The sequence below is a fragment of the Gallinula chloropus genome (genome assembly GCF_964237585.1).
Source record: "Gallinula chloropus genome assembly, chromosome: 28".
Taxonomy (NCBI): Eukaryota; Metazoa; Chordata; class Aves; order Gruiformes; family Rallidae; genus Gallinula; species Gallinula chloropus.
The window spans coordinates 5,412,409-5,430,326 of record NC_140113.1 but is presented as its reverse complement, the minus strand read 5'-3'; the positions used below and the strand labels follow the sequence as shown (position 1 = coordinate 5,430,326).

Sequence of the window (17,918 nt, the reverse complement as noted above, 5' to 3'; positions counted from 1 at the left end):
CCTTGAAAGAGCCCAGCTCAGGGCACTAAGGTGATGGAGGGAGTGGAACACCTTCCTTGTGAGGAGAGGCTGAGGGAGCTGGGCCTCTTGAGCTTGGAGGAGACTGCAGAATGACAGCACCCAACACATCCCTCTGAAGCAAAGCTCTGCAGGACTAGGGAGAGCAGAATGCCACTGCTGGTCACTAAGGTCAGCGTGTGGGACTCTGCAGTAAGGGTTGGTGTTGGCACAGACGTGCTATATGACAGCACCAGTTAAGAAGATAATCAACAATGGGACCTGAGTTTTGCCTCAAGTCTTTTGCTGGCTTGATTAAAGCTCCAATCCAATTACAGTGAACTCTAGGATCCATTCCTGCAGCTCGTTACACTAGGGAAGTGCTTACTTAAAAATTCAGCTGTAAGCAGTTGATGGCTGCTACACAGTGTCAGTGAAGAGCATAATGAGAGCAAAGTGTAATGAAAAGCAGCTTTGCCCTGGCTGTTCCAGCACTTCCCACTTTTCCACTTTTTTCCTTCCCTGCTACTATTACTCTTAAAGTATATGAAACTGCAGTTTGGGTAACAACCTTCACTCCTTTCCCCTAGACCCCCTGAAAAAGTCCAGCCAAGCAGGCTAACGTAGCCCAGTGCCTTCCCTGGGAGCTGAGCTAGCTGTTGACTTTAGGTGCTGTACTGGATGCCTTCAGAGTACAGAAATGCTAACCAAACTGTGTGCTTGTGTCTTTCAGTTCTCATTTCCCTGTCCTCTGGGATGCCTAATCACAGCGCGAGCATCCAGGTACAGTGCAGGGCTTTGGGGGTGGTTTGCTCTGCTCTAATCTGTAACACCAAGTGCCGTGGAGAGATTGGATTGTATTCCTCTGCCAGAAGTTAAAATGATAGTTCCCCAAAGTGCTCTCACTTGGCTGGAATGCTAAACTGAAGCATTTCCTATCCAAAGTCTCTGATTTCCTTTGCTCTAAAATGCAGGTTCTTCTCACATGGAGTTTTCTTAACTCTTACTGAGCTGCACCAATCAATACAACCCTACATCCTTTTATTTTGAAACCTGTTCATGCAACAACCCTCTTACCCAGAGGCCTTGGGTTGTGGCCAGATCTCTTCCTTGAGTATGAAGAGTTATTTTAAAGCTTTTAAGGCTTGTAATAAGCATGACATTGTCTTTTTTTTTCCAGCTTTGTGTTCAGAAGTTAAGGATATTGATAGAAGATTCTGACCAGAACTGTAAGTATGTTGCTTGTCTTCATGAAAGCTTTTTAAGCAACCGACCACTGGGGAGAAATTGCAGGAGTCTTGGAGTAATGAGCTGTTTCTCCAAACAGCTTGTTCAGTGTTGTAGTGCCTGGTACATTGTGAGCAACTGCTGGGTTATTTAATGTGGAAATTCGGGGGCTGGGGGGTGTTGATAGTGAGGACATTTTTGGTCGTGAGCTTTTCTAAACCAAGATTAATTACTGCTGTTGTTTGTGGTCTTACAAATATAAACCAGTTTTTCCATGCTCTGGGTTTTCCTTTTTTATAAACTTGCTGATGGGAAGTAGTGATGGGGCTCTGTCAGTCTGAGCATAATAGTAAAATGCAAGGATGTGTACTTACTCAGTGACTACAAAGAACACCAGTCTTCAGTGCTTCTAAAGCTGCGTTCATCGTAGGATACCTGTTCTCAAGCCCTGTTTTTTTACATCTTAGTATATATTTTTAAATCAGGGATAAAACTTGAGGTGCAAAAGGTCTGTAATAAAAATTTTATATGTAATTATGTGTCTGTATGGTAAATTATGAAATTAAGTTCTGTAACCTGTGACATTTCTCACAAATGCTTTTCCTCATCGTAGATTTTTAGACAAGTGTATTGAAGGTGGTTTCAGTAGAAACATTGATCATGATCATTGATTTCATGCTCAGCACAAAACAGTGTTTCTATATTTGGAAAGAAGTTTTATTTTGTCTTTCACAGTGAAATACCTGGGACTGTTGGCTATGTCCAAAATCCTGAAAACACATCCTAAATCAGTTCAGTCTCACAAGGATCTCATTCTCCAATGTTTGGATGACAAAGATGAGTCCATCCGACTCAGAGCTTTAGATCTTCTATATGGCATGGTATGTTTGTACGTCTGTTTTCTCTCCAGCACCCATAACCCTTTAATTAGGAGGCTGATGTTTAATAAAAACATGCAGCTTTCTATTCCCCTCTCCCCAGCAGTCTTGTGATAACTCCTGTATCTCTTCTGGTGCTTAAGACAAATGAAAGATCTGGTACGATACAAGTGATGAGAGTAACAGGAGAGTGGTTTTAATGCTGTTGCAAAGAGAATTGGGGTTTGTTTTTAGTTCTGGAGGTTAAATTCTGCTTATTGTGGCTTTAGTCAAAAGATAAGTAGGAGAGAGGCTACCATTAGTGATATTTGCTGAGTATTTTGATGGCTTTATTTATCTAAATAGGTTTCCAGAGCAAGTTAATACAGCTGCGTTTTGAAATGCCAGATTTTTGCTGGATGTTGATGGCTCTTAAATTCATTTAGTTTAGAAGCAAAAATGCTTTAAACCATTAGATTTGCCACCTGGCAGAATTGGAAGATGCATTTTCTCCTGGATTTCTGCATTGCTCTTAGTAATTCTTACTCTCTGCTGTGCCACAGCATGATGTGCATACTTGTGCTGGCTCTGCTTTAGGAACACTGAAGAGAAATAAACAGGTTTCTCTTTCAATTGACTGAAACTGGTGGAATTAGGAGGACTTAAGTGTGGGCAATGGTTTAGTTTTGGTTCAACCCTTCAATAACTCTTCAACAGGTATCCAAGAAGAACTTGATGGAGATTGTAAAGAAGCTGATGATTCATGTGGATAAGGCAGAAGGGACGACGTACCGGGACGAGCTGCTGACCAAAATCATCGATATATGTAGTCAGTCCAACTACCAGTATATCACCAACTTTGAATGGTCAGTGTTTTTGTGTGTCACCTTTGGGATCACCAGCAGAGGTGATGTGTGATTGTCTGCTGATCAAACTGTGTCCTGCTTGTAGGTACATTAGCATCTTGGTGGAGCTGACGCGGCTGGAAGGCACGCGGCATGGGCACCTCATAGCGGCTCAGATGTTGGATGTAGCTATCAGAGTCAAAGCCATTCGTAAATTTGCAGTTTCTCAAATGGCCATGCTTCTGGACAATGCTCATCTCATAGCCAGCAACACCCAGAGAAATGGCATCTGTGAGGTGCTTTATGCTGCTGCTTGGATATGTGGGGAGTTCTCTGAGTAAGTGCAAACAGCAAGCACGATGCAGTTTGAACATGTTCTTCGGGACAAAGAAGTGGTTTGTAGGGAGGAGGAGGGTTCAGAACATGCACCCTAAAGCTAACAAAATGATGAGCTTTCCTGCTTCCTCACCCCCTAAGACTCCTCAGCTGTTTCCAGCTAAGACAGACACTTCATTTTGAACGTCTGGTCTCTTCCCCATCTCTGTAGCCCTGCCTTGTGCAGGGAGGCAGAGTGGGGGGGTGAGAGCAGTACGATCTTAAGGCATGGAAGGAACTCCTTAATTAGAGTCTAACCCCCACTTACAGGGCAAACGTACAATCACCATGTTTGAATTTGGTTTTACTCTCCTCCCTGTTTTTCTCTTGTTTAGAGGTTTTTGTTTGATCACATTTTTGAAAGCTTCAGCTTTCCATTCATAACAAACCAGTGATGTTTTTGGCCTCTTCATTATGTTGTGGGCAGACAATTTGAACAAGAGCATGAGATGTATTAAAAGTGGTGTCATCTGCTTTCTTTTCTGTGTATTAAGCATTGCCTGCTAGATTCTATTTTTGCCCAGTAACTGGTAGGAAATACAGCCTGGCTGATGTGAGTGGTGAAGTACTGTCTGGCAGGGAGGTAGTCGTGCTGCTTGATCCACACTGACAATGGAGTTGGCACTTAAAAGTGCAGTGCTTAGCTAATGGAGAGAATACTGAATTTGTCAAGGTGGAAATAGGCATCCCTCCCCTTCTGTAAGTTCCTCTGTGCTGTGCTACTACTGCAATTTGGAAGCAGAAAATAGCAGAGAGCAAATGATTATATATTTGTAGGGTCCTGTCGTGCTGCAGTGCTTTGAACTGCAGCTGTGGTCTTTGAAAATGTCTTCAGAAATGTTGTATTTTCTCAATTTCTGTCTTTTATTTGTCCATTCCATCTTCACAGGCACCTCGAGGAAGCAAACCAAACTTTAGAAGCAATGTTGAGACCTAAAGTTACGACTCTACCAGGCCACATCCAGGCAGTTTATGTCCAGAACATGGTGAAGCTCTATGCATCCATCCTGCAGCAGAAGGAGCAGTCTGGGGAGAAGGAAGCGGCTCAGGAGATCACGCAGATGATGATTGAGCGTTTGCCTCAGTTCGTACAGAGTGCAGATCTAGAAGTCCAGGAGAGGGTAAGGGAAAGACCAAAATCATGTCATTGTCAAATGAAGTCTCATTTTTATTGGCACACACATCACTTTCTGTGGATGGGTGTGTTTTATATAAGCCATTGTCATTAGTAGAGTGATGTGTTTATTCTGCCCTGTGTGTAACTCAGGGAAAGAGAAGCTCTAGAACTGCAGTGGAAAGTGTGGTAACATTTCATATCAGAGCCTGGAGCTTATTCCAGTCCAGTACCACCTCTGAAGACTGCTTACAAGAATTTCACTCAAAACAGCTAGAAAAGAGGGTTAACATGAAATTTTTTAATATTTGTTCTAAGCCTGCAGCTCTCCTGCTTCTCTGAATTCCCTGCATGGACTAGAACAGTTCTACTTTCCTGACTTACATTGCAGTTGATATTTTTGTTCAGTTTGTTAATAATTCTGAAAATTCTTCTGCATTTTTTTTAGGCATCTTGCATCTTGCAACTAATAAAATATATTCAGAAGCTACAAATCAAAGAAGTTCCTGTAGCTGAGGAAGTTATAGCCCTGTTTGCTGGTGAGCTGAACCCTGTGGCTCCTAAAGCACAGAAGAAAGTCCCAGTTCCAGAGGGGTAAGGATCCTTCCCTCTCCCAGAGCTGTATTTAAACTTTTAAGTATTAAAGCTAAGCATGTGATTAGAAATACTGAAATATTCAGTGTATGGAGTCAAGCTGTTTGCTTCAATTCTTACCAGCTTGGACCTTGATGCCTGGATCAATGAGCCTCCATCAGACAGTGAGTCTGAAGATGAAAAGCCCAAAACAATTTTTCATGATGAGGAACAAAAGCATTCCAGACATAGACAGCCAGAAATAGATGAAGAGGAACTGGCCAGAGTGAGTGAATGATTAAATGCTTTCCCCTACGTGGTTCAGTAACTGTGGCCTAAGTGGTAGGAGAGCAGGTGGAGCTGTTGTGTGTTCTGCATGTCACTGGAGAGCTGTTCTGCTCTCTGCTGCTCAGGAAACGTGATGACTTGATGTGAACATAGTAGATGTATTTGTATGCAGGTATATTTATTAGGCATTGTGGAATGCATCTGATGTAAAGTTCTCTTGCCTAACTTGTCCAAGTGGAAGGAAGATATTACAAAAGCTGGGCCCTTGGGAGGAGTGTTGAGCTCTTGTAAGAATCTGACCCATAAACTGCGGTGTCTGGGGCAGGCAGATCACACTGAAGTACAGGCTCTGGAGGATGGGCACTGTGGTGAGCCCACAGCTCTGGTTTTTCACACACCTCCACTGGTTATTTCTGTTATTCCATGTGCTCTGTATTGGCAGGAAGAAAAGCAGCATCTTTGCTTGTGGACTTTAGCAGGGTCTGTGAATTACTGTAACGTGACTTTCTCAGTAGCAATACCCTCCCCTTCTGACCTTCTGATTTCATAGAGAAGACTTCTTATTGATAAGAATCTTCACTTCTTCCTCTCTTTGCAAAAAGAAAATAGAAACATTTGAACTGCCGTCAGACTGACTTTGAGCAGCTACTTTCTCTAGGCTAGAATTAAAAAGCAGAGGAAGGATGTTCTAAGGAGTATTAGAGTAGTAACAGTACCTGTAGTTATGTTCTACTGTCTTGTAACTCCAAGCTGGTTTATCCTGCTCAAGCTGTAGTCTTTTCACAAGCAGTTCTGTATTGTCCTGAAAATTTAAGGAGGTGACATTTTGCACTTGAGTGTCTTTTATTTCCCTTTGCTCATAAACAGACTCTCACAACAAAATCCTTTGTGCTTTCAGCGCCGAGAAGCCCGGAAACAAGAACAGGCAAACAACCCGTTTTACATCAAAAGCTCTCCTTCCCCACAGAAGGTGAGTCTGAAGTAAAATCTCTTGCTGGCACCTCATAGAACTCTGTAAAGTCTCACTCAGTGTTGGAGCTGCAGCTTCCCTCTGGGAGCCTCATTATTCCTGCTGCAGTTCTGATCACTTTGTAGCGTCCCTACAACTATTTTTGTAAGTCTTTTGTGTGTTTCTCAACACGTGTGACCTAATATCACAAGGCAGACAGCTGTCTGGGAGTCTCTGGTGGGCCTCCAGCTTAGAAATAAGAAAGTGGTAATTGTCACAGCTCCCGTTTCAGAGTAGTTTGGAACAGTCTGGATTAACTTCTTGTGGAAATGTAGTGTTTATATTTCAGCAAGGACTCTCTAAAAGCTGAAGAGAATCACTTCTCTGTGTTGTGAATTCCTGTGCAGATAGCTGGGTGGTGGAAGGGTGCAGATTGACAGGCACTGTAAGAAAAACAAAGAAAAGAAAGAGTGAACCTTGGGCATGCAGCACATTTTATGCATCAGAAGATCATGGTGGTCTCTTCACACCATGGGCAGGGAAAGAACCTGCTTTCATTCCCTGTGTGTCCTAAGCACTGCCCCATTTTCCTCAGTTCAAATCTCAAAATGGATCTTTTGAAGTGGCAAGCTAATTAGTAATAAAACACAAGTCCAGAAGTCTGAAGAGCCCTATGACAAGCCTTCTTCAGCAGAGTAGCAGGGTTAAAAACATGTAGCTAGAAGTAGGATATTTTATCATAGATGTCAGCTGGCTTTGAAATACATCCAGCTATAACAGAGGATTGAGTACTGAGCCATTCCATTCCTGCCCTTTAAAACGTTCACTTAAATGATTCAGCTGCTTGGTGAAGTGTGTGTGTTCACATCCATGTGTATCTGGCAATGCTCAGAATGCAATGATTCATTTTCTCAGCGATACCAAGACACTCCAGGTGTGGAACATATACCTGTGGTCCAGATCGACCTTTCTGTCCCCTTAAAAGTTCCAGGTAAGTGCAGCTAATCTTCACAATTAATTACAGAAATACAGTTAAGCAAAAGCAGAAATTCCCTCTTAAGAGGGCCATCAGGAGACATTAAGTGGAGTGTAATACTGGAGATGTTATTTTAATATCTTGTTTCAAATATCAAGAAGTCATCGTGTATCTGATAGTGGTTTGATACAGCACTGAAAAGCTGTTGAACTGTGGTGTGTCACAAGTCATGAGTTCTGAGTGCAAATATTTATGGCTTAAAGGGTTTTCCAGAAGCCTGGAAAGTTGTTGGTACAGCAACAGCACCAACTCTGCTTAAAATAGTAATGTTCAGATGTTCTTTGTAAATCCAGTTAATGTGGAGAAGGATCAGGGAAAGGAGGACTGTGGTGGTAAAGCTGTATGTGAAGTGATATGGAAGCATAGAGAGGTGTTGAAGCCAGAAGCAAGATTCACTCCTAACACACTGTTCCAGTGATCAATGTCCATGTGGACTCTACCCTGAAAGCAGTTTGGCCTCCTACACAGGAATGCCTATGTCTGACCAGTATGTGAAGTTGGAAGAGGAGCGAAGACATAAACAGAAACTGGAGAAAGACAAGAAAAAGAAAAAACAGAAAAAGGAGAAGAGGGGTAAACACCATCGCCACAACTCTCTGCACACAGAGAGTGAGGAGGACATTGCTCCAGCTCACCATGTCGATATCATAACAGAAGAGATGCCAGAGGTCAGTTGCTTCAGTTGGGGTTCTTGAGTTGTGGGGTTTATCTGTGTACTCTTCTGGAGAGACTTTTCCCCAGGAATCGCCAGCCAGTCTGTATTGTTGCAGTTCAAAAGTGCTGATTTCTTGCAAAGCTGTTGAAGAACTGGCTGATTGAGGTGGCCCAATGCTGGTTTTTGCAGGGGAGAAATGATTATCTTTGTGCACATAAAGACAAAAATTGCCACTGAAACTGTTAGGGGGAAAAAAACCCAACAAAACAAACAATATGCCTCTCTGCTATAAAAGTAGTGCTGTCCAAATAGTAACTTCATTTATTATGCTCTGCTTCTTCACTTTGACATTAACTTGCTGTCTAGTCAGCAGGTTTGCAGCTGATTGTAATTAATTGCACATGCTAATGATGTCATCTGTATTTGTTCCTAAAATTTCCTTTAATCAAAACTGAACAGCAGCCATTGAAATCCTGCAGCTTGTGAAGAATGGTTTTCTGTTCTAAATTAATCCTGTAACTCGATGCTGCATCACACTGCATTGTGTGTGTGTAACTCACTGTGCCTGACTGCAGGCTGGCCTGGCCCAGGGTTAACAATCTTAAGGGAAGAAAAACAAACCAACCAAAACCCAACTGGTTTGGGGGACGTAGAGCTTCAGTTTTGAACTTGCCTGTGGTTCGTTTCTTCAGTGGATGATCTCTGTGTCTCTCCTGCAGAACGCTTTGCCCAGTGATGAAGATGACAAAGATCCCAATGATCCGTATAAGGCACTTGATATAGATCTGGATAAGTAAGTGATTATTTTGTTGGTGAATTTGCTGAGTTGCTGACCAGAATGCGTGAGGGCAAGCCTGGGGCTGCACAGGCAAAGCACTGTCTGTAGTCCAGTGGGTGAAAAGACTCAGGCTTTCACCACGGCTTGCATGTAACCTTAGATGATCGTGCAGGCTTGGGTTCCTGCTGCAGCTGAGATGATGAAAGTTAAGCTGCTGACAGAGTGGGGTGTTTGGGGTAGGGGGGGATCACGTGTGGTGGCCTGGAGCCTGAAAGTACTGGTATTGTAGCTGGGATAGATGGGAGAGTTATTTTGAGCTTTTGGGCCTTCCAGTATCCCTCTGATCTAACCTACCTTGGCACTGTGACCTGTGTTCATCTGTGTTCATCTCAGAACCCCTGTACACATGGCAAGCCTGTGTGCTCTGTCTTGTGATAATTTAACCAGTAACAACCAGTTTGTAGCCTACTCATTGCCCTGTGGGCATTGTCCTTTAAAACGTTGCTCAAATATGAGTGAACTTCCTATCATAACTGTGACCAGCCTGGTCCTCATTTGGCTCCTGCAGCTGTCTACAGTCCTGGCACCCCAGTGCAGCAGAGTCTGAATCCCTGTCTGTGATAATTAGCAGTGGGCTGTTAAGTCTTGCACATGGAGATTTTCTGTAGTTGCTGTTCTACAAAATCACCATGCTAAAATGAATTGCTGATTTATGGTCCACGGATGCGTCCTGTAAAGTTGTGAGCACTACAGGCACATGTGTGCCTGTGTAATACATCTCTCTCTCTGCCTGATGCTGTAACAGTCTGTGCCATTCTCTGCAGTGGGGTTTGGCTCTTGGGTTCCTTGCAAACAAGTGATGGAGCTTTTTTAGAAAGAATGACAGAACAGTGTCTGGAAAACTTCCTTTTTTCATGAGCTGGTCACATTCCTCTGAGTCTGCAGGGGACAAACACATAAAAACAAATTAAGAGCTTGTATTTGCATGACAAGCCTCAGCCCTGCACGGAGCAGTTTCTGAATGCTGCGCTCCAGGAGGCGTCTTTGGGCTCTTTGTATTGTTTCCATCCATCTTCTCCATCCCCTAGGAGTCGGTGTGCCCTCTGTCATGTTTTCTCATGTCTCTGTCCTCTCTCTCTCCCTCTGTGCTTGCACTGCTCTGTCTGTGTCACGCTCGCACGCAGTCTGGTTTCAGGGAAGCCTTCCAGGTAAGAACATATTGCAAAGTGCTTGACCTTCTTTGTCAGGTTGGTTGAAGGGTGCTGCACCTATGGAAGTATTTACCCCTCAAATTAGCTTGATTCTTATTCCATCATTGACTTCCAGCACCAATCCCTGTTCCTGTGCAGGTAGCTTGGAGGTGAGATCTGTTTACTGCACAAGCAGATGAGAGGGGGTCCATCTTGCCCTTATGGTGTGTGTTTCAAAGTGAAAAATAAATTGGGTCTGGTTCTTTCTGCAATATAAACAAAAAATGCAGGCAGGTAAGACCATTAGAAGTCTCCCAGAAGAGGTGCTTGTTGTTCAAACATGAATGTTAAGCAAAAGCTGTAGAAAAAATACAAGAAGAGGCAATTGATGAACTTCCAACCAGTTTCTGGACAGTGAATGACAAGAATGGAGAAATCTTCTGTGGTGTCTTTTTCCAAGTTTCTGATGTTGTTCAGGGTCTGAATTTTGATCAGAGTTTGGTTCTGCCACCATCAGAATGTTTCTGTTAACTTCTAACCCACAAAGACAGTGTCTGCAGCTACAGAAATAAACTTCAGGTACTAAAGTTTGTGCTGATTGAAGGTTTTGGTGCCCAACTCTTTAAAACCAAAGCATACCTTGTCTTGGACATCCCACAGATAACCTGAGCTGAGGGAGGCTGTTTGCAGAAGAGTAATGGTCTCTCTATTTTTTAAGACCCTTAGCAGACAGTGAGAAGCTACCAGTGCAGAGACACAGAAATGTTGAGACCTTGAAGTCACCAGACACAGAAGCTCCCCTAGTAGAGAAAAAGAGCAAAAAACCCAAAAAGAAGGAAAAGAAACACAAAGAAAAAGAGAGAGACAAAGGAAAGAAGAAAGAGAAAGAGAAAAAGGTGGTAGAGGAGGAAGAAGAGAAAAAGGTAATTCTGCAAGACTTGCACTATTGTAGAAACTGCTGTGATGGGCCATCTTGTGTTTGTTGCGTAGGAACAGTCATGTTTTGATGATCCAAACAGCTGACTGTTTCCAACCTCCTATTTCCTAAATTTTTTACAATTGTAAGAGCAGATATTTAAAGATTTCAGTTAATAAAAATAACATTCACTTAGCTGCATTCAGCTTGCTGCAGCCTACGCAGCAGATCTTCCAGATCTAATTTGGAATCAGAGTTTATTGATATTTTCTCTGTTCTTTAGCAAAGTATCTGGGACTTGCATTTGTTCTATATCCCATATACCTCAGAACCTTTCCGTTAGATAAATCTGACATTAGTTGCCATATCCTCCTTGTTAACTGCTCCACAGAAATGTGCTTTTCCTCAAAAGATGCAGCCAATGTGCTTTGAATGCCCGTAGATACCGTGATACATGGAGCAATTTGCAGTTACTGCCAGCTCTGTCCACGTTTAGCAGAGTGCTCAAAGGCTGGAGCTGAGCTGCTTGAACTATTTGCTCCTGTGTCATTGGCAGCATCTGTGTGTGAGCATTCTGGAGTGATGCATTGCCCTGAAAACTTGAGAGTTTTAATTTAATTGATTTTTAAAATTTATTTTAAAGAAGGTTTTGTTTTTCTCTTAAAATTCAGGGGGAAGACTTGGATTTCTGGCTCTCCACAGCTGCACCGCCGGCTTCCAGTACCCAGCCCCAGGTAGACATCTTAGGATGTCACAGAGGACATGTTAGCTGTGCTACAGGTGCTTTGTCGTGCTGCAGGAGAGAGGAGCAGGATAGGCTTTGTCTCCTCAGCTTGTTGCTGTGAAGCAATGACACTTTATCTCCCTGGTTTACAGACACAGTAATGTGAGATTTCAAGCTCATTCTGCTGTACAGATCAGTGGGTAGAAATGCAGGTGCAACTACAGGCTTGATGGATTTTAATATTATTGGTGGGTAATAATGTTACATTATTGTATGGTTTTATTTCTTAGTGTGTGCTAGACACTGGCAATATTAACAGACTTGAGAGAGTCAGTCTGAAAGAGTAAGTCTCCTAAATTGTGAAGGGTGATTGTACAAGAAAAGACAAGGAATATAGGGGATGGCTTCTTTGGAGGAAATCTTTTGTATCTTGTCTTCAGGTGATTGTATTTCCTGGGTTTTAGAGGTGTAAAATGAAAGGCCCAGTTAGTGTACTGTAATTTTTGAAATAACAGTTGGTGGGGTCACTCTCAAGATTTCTTTTGCTGTGAGTTTCAGTTGTTTCAACTCTATGTGTTAGTGTGATAATCCTTCTGCTTATCCACTCAGAGCGAGCCTGAAGTGGGTGCTGCTGTTGTGGCTGAACCTCAAGAGGTAAAAAAAGACAAAAGGGAAGAGCGGGATGAGGAGGAAGATGGTGAAGGAAAGGTAAGTGCTTAAATTGCTGACACCCTTAGCCACATCCTCCTGTTGTCTCATATTCCTTTAAAAAAAAGCACTTTGGGATTATGAACAGCATTCTAGTCAGTGTAGTGACCACCTGCAAATAGGCTGTTGTGGTACGTTACACCCTTGAGGAGCTCTAAATGCTTCCTAGTAAGAAGTTTTGGCTTTTACTTGAGCCAGGGGTCAAACAGCAGATTTTTAAAGCTGAGTTTCCAAACAATTGGAGAGGTTTGGCCGTGTGCTAATCCAGGGCTGCTTTGGGTTAAGGTTTATATATATAAATATGTATATGAGTGGGGAGCAAGGGTTTACTGGGATTCTTCACAGAATGCCTGTTGGGGTTTAAGGAATGGAGACTCTGTCAGGTTTCTGTAGTAGTAGGAAACCAGGCTGTAATCCAGAAGGCTGCGTTGGGTGGGAGTCTAGTTGAAAGACTGGTAAAGAAGGGGTCATGATGTAATGGCTGGAAATGTAGGTTTCTTTAAGGGTTTGTTGTAGTTTTTCATTGTTCTTGTAGAAATCCTCCAAGCATAAGAAGAAAAAGCACAAGAAAGAGAAAGAAGAGAAGTCAAAGGATAAAAAGAAATCCAAAAAGAAGAGTCATCACAGTGAGGAGGAGACAACAGAGTCAGTGCAGAACGGAACACTAGATGATGAACCACTACCAGTGAGTAGCTGTGAACTGCCAGCGTTTGCCTTGGGAAGAGGCAGGAGCTGAACTGGTTTGGGAGGAAGGAGAACGACAGCTCTTCTCAGAGAAATGAGTTATATTGTGACTGTGATTTCTCTCTTGTCTTTCAGCCTATGTCCAGTTACCGCCTTCTTGCTGAAAACCCATACATTAAAATGGTATGTTAAAAATCATTCACATCCAGCTGTCCTCCTCTTTGTGTGCCCCTTAACAAAGAGGGGGATACCCTTGGGGACAGTATAGTGACTTTATGTAGACAGTATTTAACTGGAGAACTGCTGAAATCCCAGGAGGTAGAGACATAACAAAGCTCCATCTCCATTCCCTTGGCTGTCCCACTTAACAAGTTTTTTACACTGATATGTCCCCAGAACTGTGGACCTGAACACCAGGTGCTTTTCACTACCCTGTAGCTGTACCAATACCAAATTCTTTCTCTTTGAAGCTTGCTTTATCCCAGTGCAGTGTTCTGTGCTGGTGCTCTGCTGTTGGAAGTGTCTCAGTCCTTTCTTTTCTTCATTTGCAGACCTATGATATTCAAGGAAACCTCCAGAATGATAGTCAAGTTACTGTCTCTGTTATCTTTGAAAACAAAAGCACTAGCTTCCTTAAGAGCATGGAACTAAACGTCCTGGACTCTCTCAACACTAAAATGCTCCGACCAGAAGGATCATCAGTACATGATGGGATACCCGTGCCCTTCCAGCTACCCCCTGGTATGTGCAGCTTTGCACAGGGTTCTTGGAGTATCTAATTCTAATCCTGCACTGCCCTCCTGTGGAAAGAATTGTTGGAACTTCTTGTCCCTTGCTGTTTTCCAGGAAGACATGTCCCTCTGCCTGGGTGTTCACTGGGCTTTCACACAATTCACTGGAGAGGATATAAGCTGCCTTGCTGTATGGCTGTAAACGTGGCTGGCTCTGTACAGCAAGAGCAAAGCCTGTAACATAGGGCTGGGATGGCCAATGTCTGAGGTCCTTCTTTATGTGACTGCAGACTGGCACATCTTTGAATGTGCCAGCATTGCCAGCTCTAGGGATCCCAAATTTGTGAGGAGTTTGCTATGAGATATAAAATGAAACAAAGTTACCGGTTCTTGAACCATTAGAATCCATTCTGGATTTATTCCTAAGCTGTTGTCCCACCATTTTAATGACACTGAAAGCTTGTGAAAAACAAGTGCTGACTTGGATGGGAAGCTGAGCCCTTAAGAAATATTAGGCACAGAAATGAGTGATTGGCTTTGTACATAGTATGTTGTATGGTCAAATCACTGAGCTGCTTTGAATTGCACTTCCTTTGCCAACAAGTTAATTTGACTATTGAAACAGCTCACAGAAGTCTTCTGGGATTTATTGGCTTCAGGGTGCAGTTTGATGTCCCTGGAAAGCAGTGAGGTATCCCTATATAGAACAGTTCTTAACACAGACTTGTATATTAAAATAAGAACATTGGGATATGAATTACTTCTGAAAATTACTCGCAAATACGTATATGCTCCAGTTACACAAGTGGTTTGAATGTATTGCCACTGTGCCATACTCTGCCCAGGCACTCAGTAACCTCTACCAGGTGCCAGCTCTGGCTGTTGTTTTTGAGACCCAAGAACTAAGTGCTGTAACAATTCACAGCAGGAATTGTGCATATAACTTTTCCAGCTACATGGAAAGCTTCAAACTTGGTTCAAAAATAATACATAAAACTTAGTTGCTGCTAATCAATTTATTGTAAGTGTTGCTTAGAAATGAAAACCATTTTCTGACCTGACTTCTCCTTCTCCTCTCTATGCTAGGAATCTCTAATGAAGCCCAGTTTGTGTTTACACTTCAGAGTATTGTTATGGCTCAGAAGTTAAAAGGAACACTGTCCTTTATAGTCAAAGTAAGTGCAGCTTTAAACTCCGTGCTTCTGCTTCCTTTGGAGCTGCATAAGGGAGCTTGACTTGGGTGGAGAGCACTGCTTTAGAGCTTTTTTTTAGGCATCATTTCATCTCTGCTGCACCAGCCCATTCTGTGATGTGAGAAGTATCTTTACATGACATCTTGTGCAAAGAGTGTCCCGAATACTGCGTAAGCATGTCCTAAATTGTCATTCCTGGCAGTGTGTGAGCAATGCAGCCTGAAACATACGCCACATTTTCAGCTAGAAAATCACTGCGGTGGTGTGTCTGCTGAGGAGAGTCACCCAGAAATGCAGCCCAGAGTTGCTTCCTCTGATCTCAGCTACGCAAAGATCTTTCAGCCAGGTGCAATCAAAACTGCACTGGGTCCCCCCAGTTGTGTCCCTTACCTGCTCTAGGTGTATGTATCAACCTAGCTGCCTGAAGCTTTTCTCTAAGTGGCCTGACGTAGCCTGATGGTTGTTCTCAGACTGATCCTTGAGGCCCACCCAGGGTATATCATTGGGAATTGAGCCCTCAAGCCTTTGTCGGTGCCTGTTTGGTAGGTGGGGGTGGTGCCTCCTCTTGCTGCCTCGGGGCTCCCATTCACCTCCTTTCCTTTGACCTGTTGCAGAATGATGAAGGTTCAACCCATGAAAAACTAGATTTCAAATTGCACTTCAGTTGCGCTTCATACTTGATCACGACGCCTTGCTATAGGTAAGTGCTGTTTAGGGAGCACAGTGCTTTGGCCACCCATGTGGAGCTGAGCTTTGGCTGTGGGCCATCTCTGCGAGATACACAGCATGTGTTTGACTCTGGCTGCTTGCAATGGCTTTGGTTACATTTCAGTTATCTCCTGTAATGTTTGAGTGTTAAAATATGTCCAGCAACTGTTTTCAAGTGGAAGAAGGAGCTGTATGCACTGTAGGCTGCAGAAGTTGTGTGGAAGTAGCTGTGGTTGAGGTCAGGGTACAGCAGTGGAGTTTGGAGTATGGTTCCCATGATGGCTGTAAACCTGTTTTCCTAGAGCTTGGTAGTACTTACACTTCTGCATCCAGAGATGTCTCTAGGTCTGCATGGGGCTAATGTGACAGATTGACCCGGGAATTTCTAGTGTTTACTTTCTTTCCTGTTTTGCAGCGATGCTTTTGCCAAGCTCCTAGAGTCTGGAGATCTGCACATGAGTTCTATTAAAGTAGATGGAATTAGCATTTCTTTCCAACATCTACTGGCAAAGATCTGTTTTCATCATCATTTTTCAGGTGAGTCTTCCTCAATGCAAAACCTTCTGCAAAATTCCCTGTTCTAAAATTGCCACTGTGCTTGGCAAGCACTACACACTGCTGCCTCAGCAGTGATAGAAGCAGGTAATGCCCAGATTAAACAAATGTGGGAGAGGAGGGATTTTTCCCCCAGTTTTGTAATACATTGGTATCCTCAAACCACTCGGTACTCTTCAAAATGAGTTCTCCTCCTGTCACTGTGGCTTTTCTCCAGTCCAGCAAGGCACATGGCAGGTATAAGTGTCCTCAGGGGAGTGTGTTAGATGCTCAGTGCTTTCAGTAAGGGAGAGCACAAGCTATTTGGTCTTATTAATTAAAAGACAAATGCTGGATGAAACAAAGCAAACGGCTGTTCCATCGTGCTCTGGGGTATGCATTAGACATTGTCTCAGGAAGTATTTTTGAGGAAGAGATCTACATTCTGATCAGTCTTTTTGACACAAAGTGCTTTAGCTAATTTAAGAGAGAAACAACTCACCTCATTCCTGTGAAATACCCCAGATAGGAGCCAGGCACAGACATCATTTTAACCCTGACTTCCTCTGCCCCTTGTTCAGTAGAAATTTCCAGTCCCTGAGGCTGGGCACAGCAATTATTCCTTTTCATGGGAAGCAAAAAAAGAAGTGTCCCACTAACCCAAAACTCCTGTTTTCTTTGTAGTTGTGGAACGCGTTGATTCGTGTGCATCCATGTACAGTCGTTCTATCCAAGGCCATCACGTCTGCCTACTTGTAAAAAAGGTGAGAGCCTTGTACCACTCCCAAACAAGACCTGGGAGGAGCTAAATCCTTGGCCTTTCCTATCCTCATAGAAAGAGGGAAATACTCCCTCAGGATCACCATGGGTGATTTAATCCCTTTGGCCTGTCTAGCAGTTCTTGCTGCCATGCTTGCACCTCCCCTGTACCTACCCATGGGTTCCCCCAACTGATCTCTTGTCTCAGCCTGCTTTGTTCCTCCTCAGGCTCCACTGGCTGCTTCCAGTCCTGGAATTTGGCTGGGAATAAATTATCCTTGCTTAGAAGAGGAGCTAATGGATTTCTTTTCTTTTTCTTTCCAAGGGAGAGAACTCTGTATCCATAGATGGGAAATGTAATGATTCCACCCTGCTTAGCAACTTGTTGGATGAGATGAAAGAGACATTGTCCAAGTGCTGAATATTCTGTGTGAAATATTCCAGCTGCAAGAAACACACCTAATGTGTAAAGATGAGCAGACCCAAGTGTTAAGTTTCTCCCTCGTACGCATGTACTATCCTGGGGCACGTGCTTTTCAGTTAACTCCACCATTGTTTGCAGTTTAGACATTTTAAGGCTGTATGTTACCTTTTTATTTCAAAACTTTTTACAAACTGTGGTGTTAACCCTTTCTAGCCCAAAGAGATTCTGGTGACATGACTGGAGGAGGGAGGGAGGGGTGGGCACTATATTTATTCAGCAGCTCACGGTGATCCCATCAACCTTCCATCTGCGTGGGACGGGGGACTGAGCAGAATTTTATCAACAGTAGCACAGTCTGATGCTTGTGCTTACTGCCAGGGAAGGTTGTCTTGATCCTTAGCCATGGAATATGTCTTCAGGGCTGCTGTAGTTGATGTATATTTCTAGCAGAGGCTGGTGCTGGACCTAAAGGCCTCTTTTTTTTTTTTCTTTTTTTTTTTAAAATATGATTTATTATTATTATTTCAAGATCTATTGTGATCAGCATATAAACATCTTCCATCTCCTTGAGCTAAACCAAATGGGCCTTGTGAGAATGGGGATGTTTGAATTTGTTTGTAGTAGTTGCCTTGAGCCTTAACCTTCTTGTAGTG

At 43.1% G+C, this 17,918-nt stretch overlaps 1 protein-coding gene across 1 annotated transcript in view; it reads left to right on the top strand.

Moving 5' to 3' along the window:
• AP3D1 (adaptor related protein complex 3 subunit delta 1) overlaps positions 1-17,404 on the top strand; it is a 35,689-nt gene extending 18,285 nt beyond the window's left edge. The window contains exons 10-32 of the mRNA XM_084276386.1: positions 731-780; positions 1,178-1,226; positions 1,960-2,105; positions 2,799-2,947; positions 3,033-3,263; positions 4,191-4,422; positions 4,864-5,009; positions 5,133-5,274; positions 6,175-6,246; positions 7,141-7,216; positions 7,730-7,929; positions 8,636-8,709; positions 10,603-10,807; positions 11,472-11,534; positions 12,134-12,232; positions 12,768-12,917; positions 13,052-13,099; positions 13,468-13,657; positions 14,734-14,822; positions 15,455-15,540; positions 15,964-16,085; positions 16,767-16,846; positions 17,167-17,404. Of these exons, the coding sequence (XP_084132512.1) occupies positions 731-780; positions 1,178-1,226; positions 1,960-2,105; positions 2,799-2,947; positions 3,033-3,263; positions 4,191-4,422; positions 4,864-5,009; positions 5,133-5,274; positions 6,175-6,246; positions 7,141-7,216; positions 7,730-7,929; positions 8,636-8,709; positions 10,603-10,807; positions 11,472-11,534; positions 12,134-12,232; positions 12,768-12,917; positions 13,052-13,099; positions 13,468-13,657; positions 14,734-14,822; positions 15,455-15,540; positions 15,964-16,085; positions 16,767-16,846; positions 17,167-17,262 (2,795 nt within the window). The 3' untranslated portion in view covers positions 17,263-17,404. The remainder of the gene's footprint in view (positions 1-730; positions 781-1,177; positions 1,227-1,959; positions 2,106-2,798; positions 2,948-3,032; positions 3,264-4,190; positions 4,423-4,863; positions 5,010-5,132; positions 5,275-6,174; positions 6,247-7,140; positions 7,217-7,729; positions 7,930-8,635; positions 8,710-10,602; positions 10,808-11,471; positions 11,535-12,133; positions 12,233-12,767; positions 12,918-13,051; positions 13,100-13,467; positions 13,658-14,733; positions 14,823-15,454; positions 15,541-15,963; positions 16,086-16,766; positions 16,847-17,166) is intronic.
• Positions 17,405-17,918: the final 514 nt, after the last annotated feature.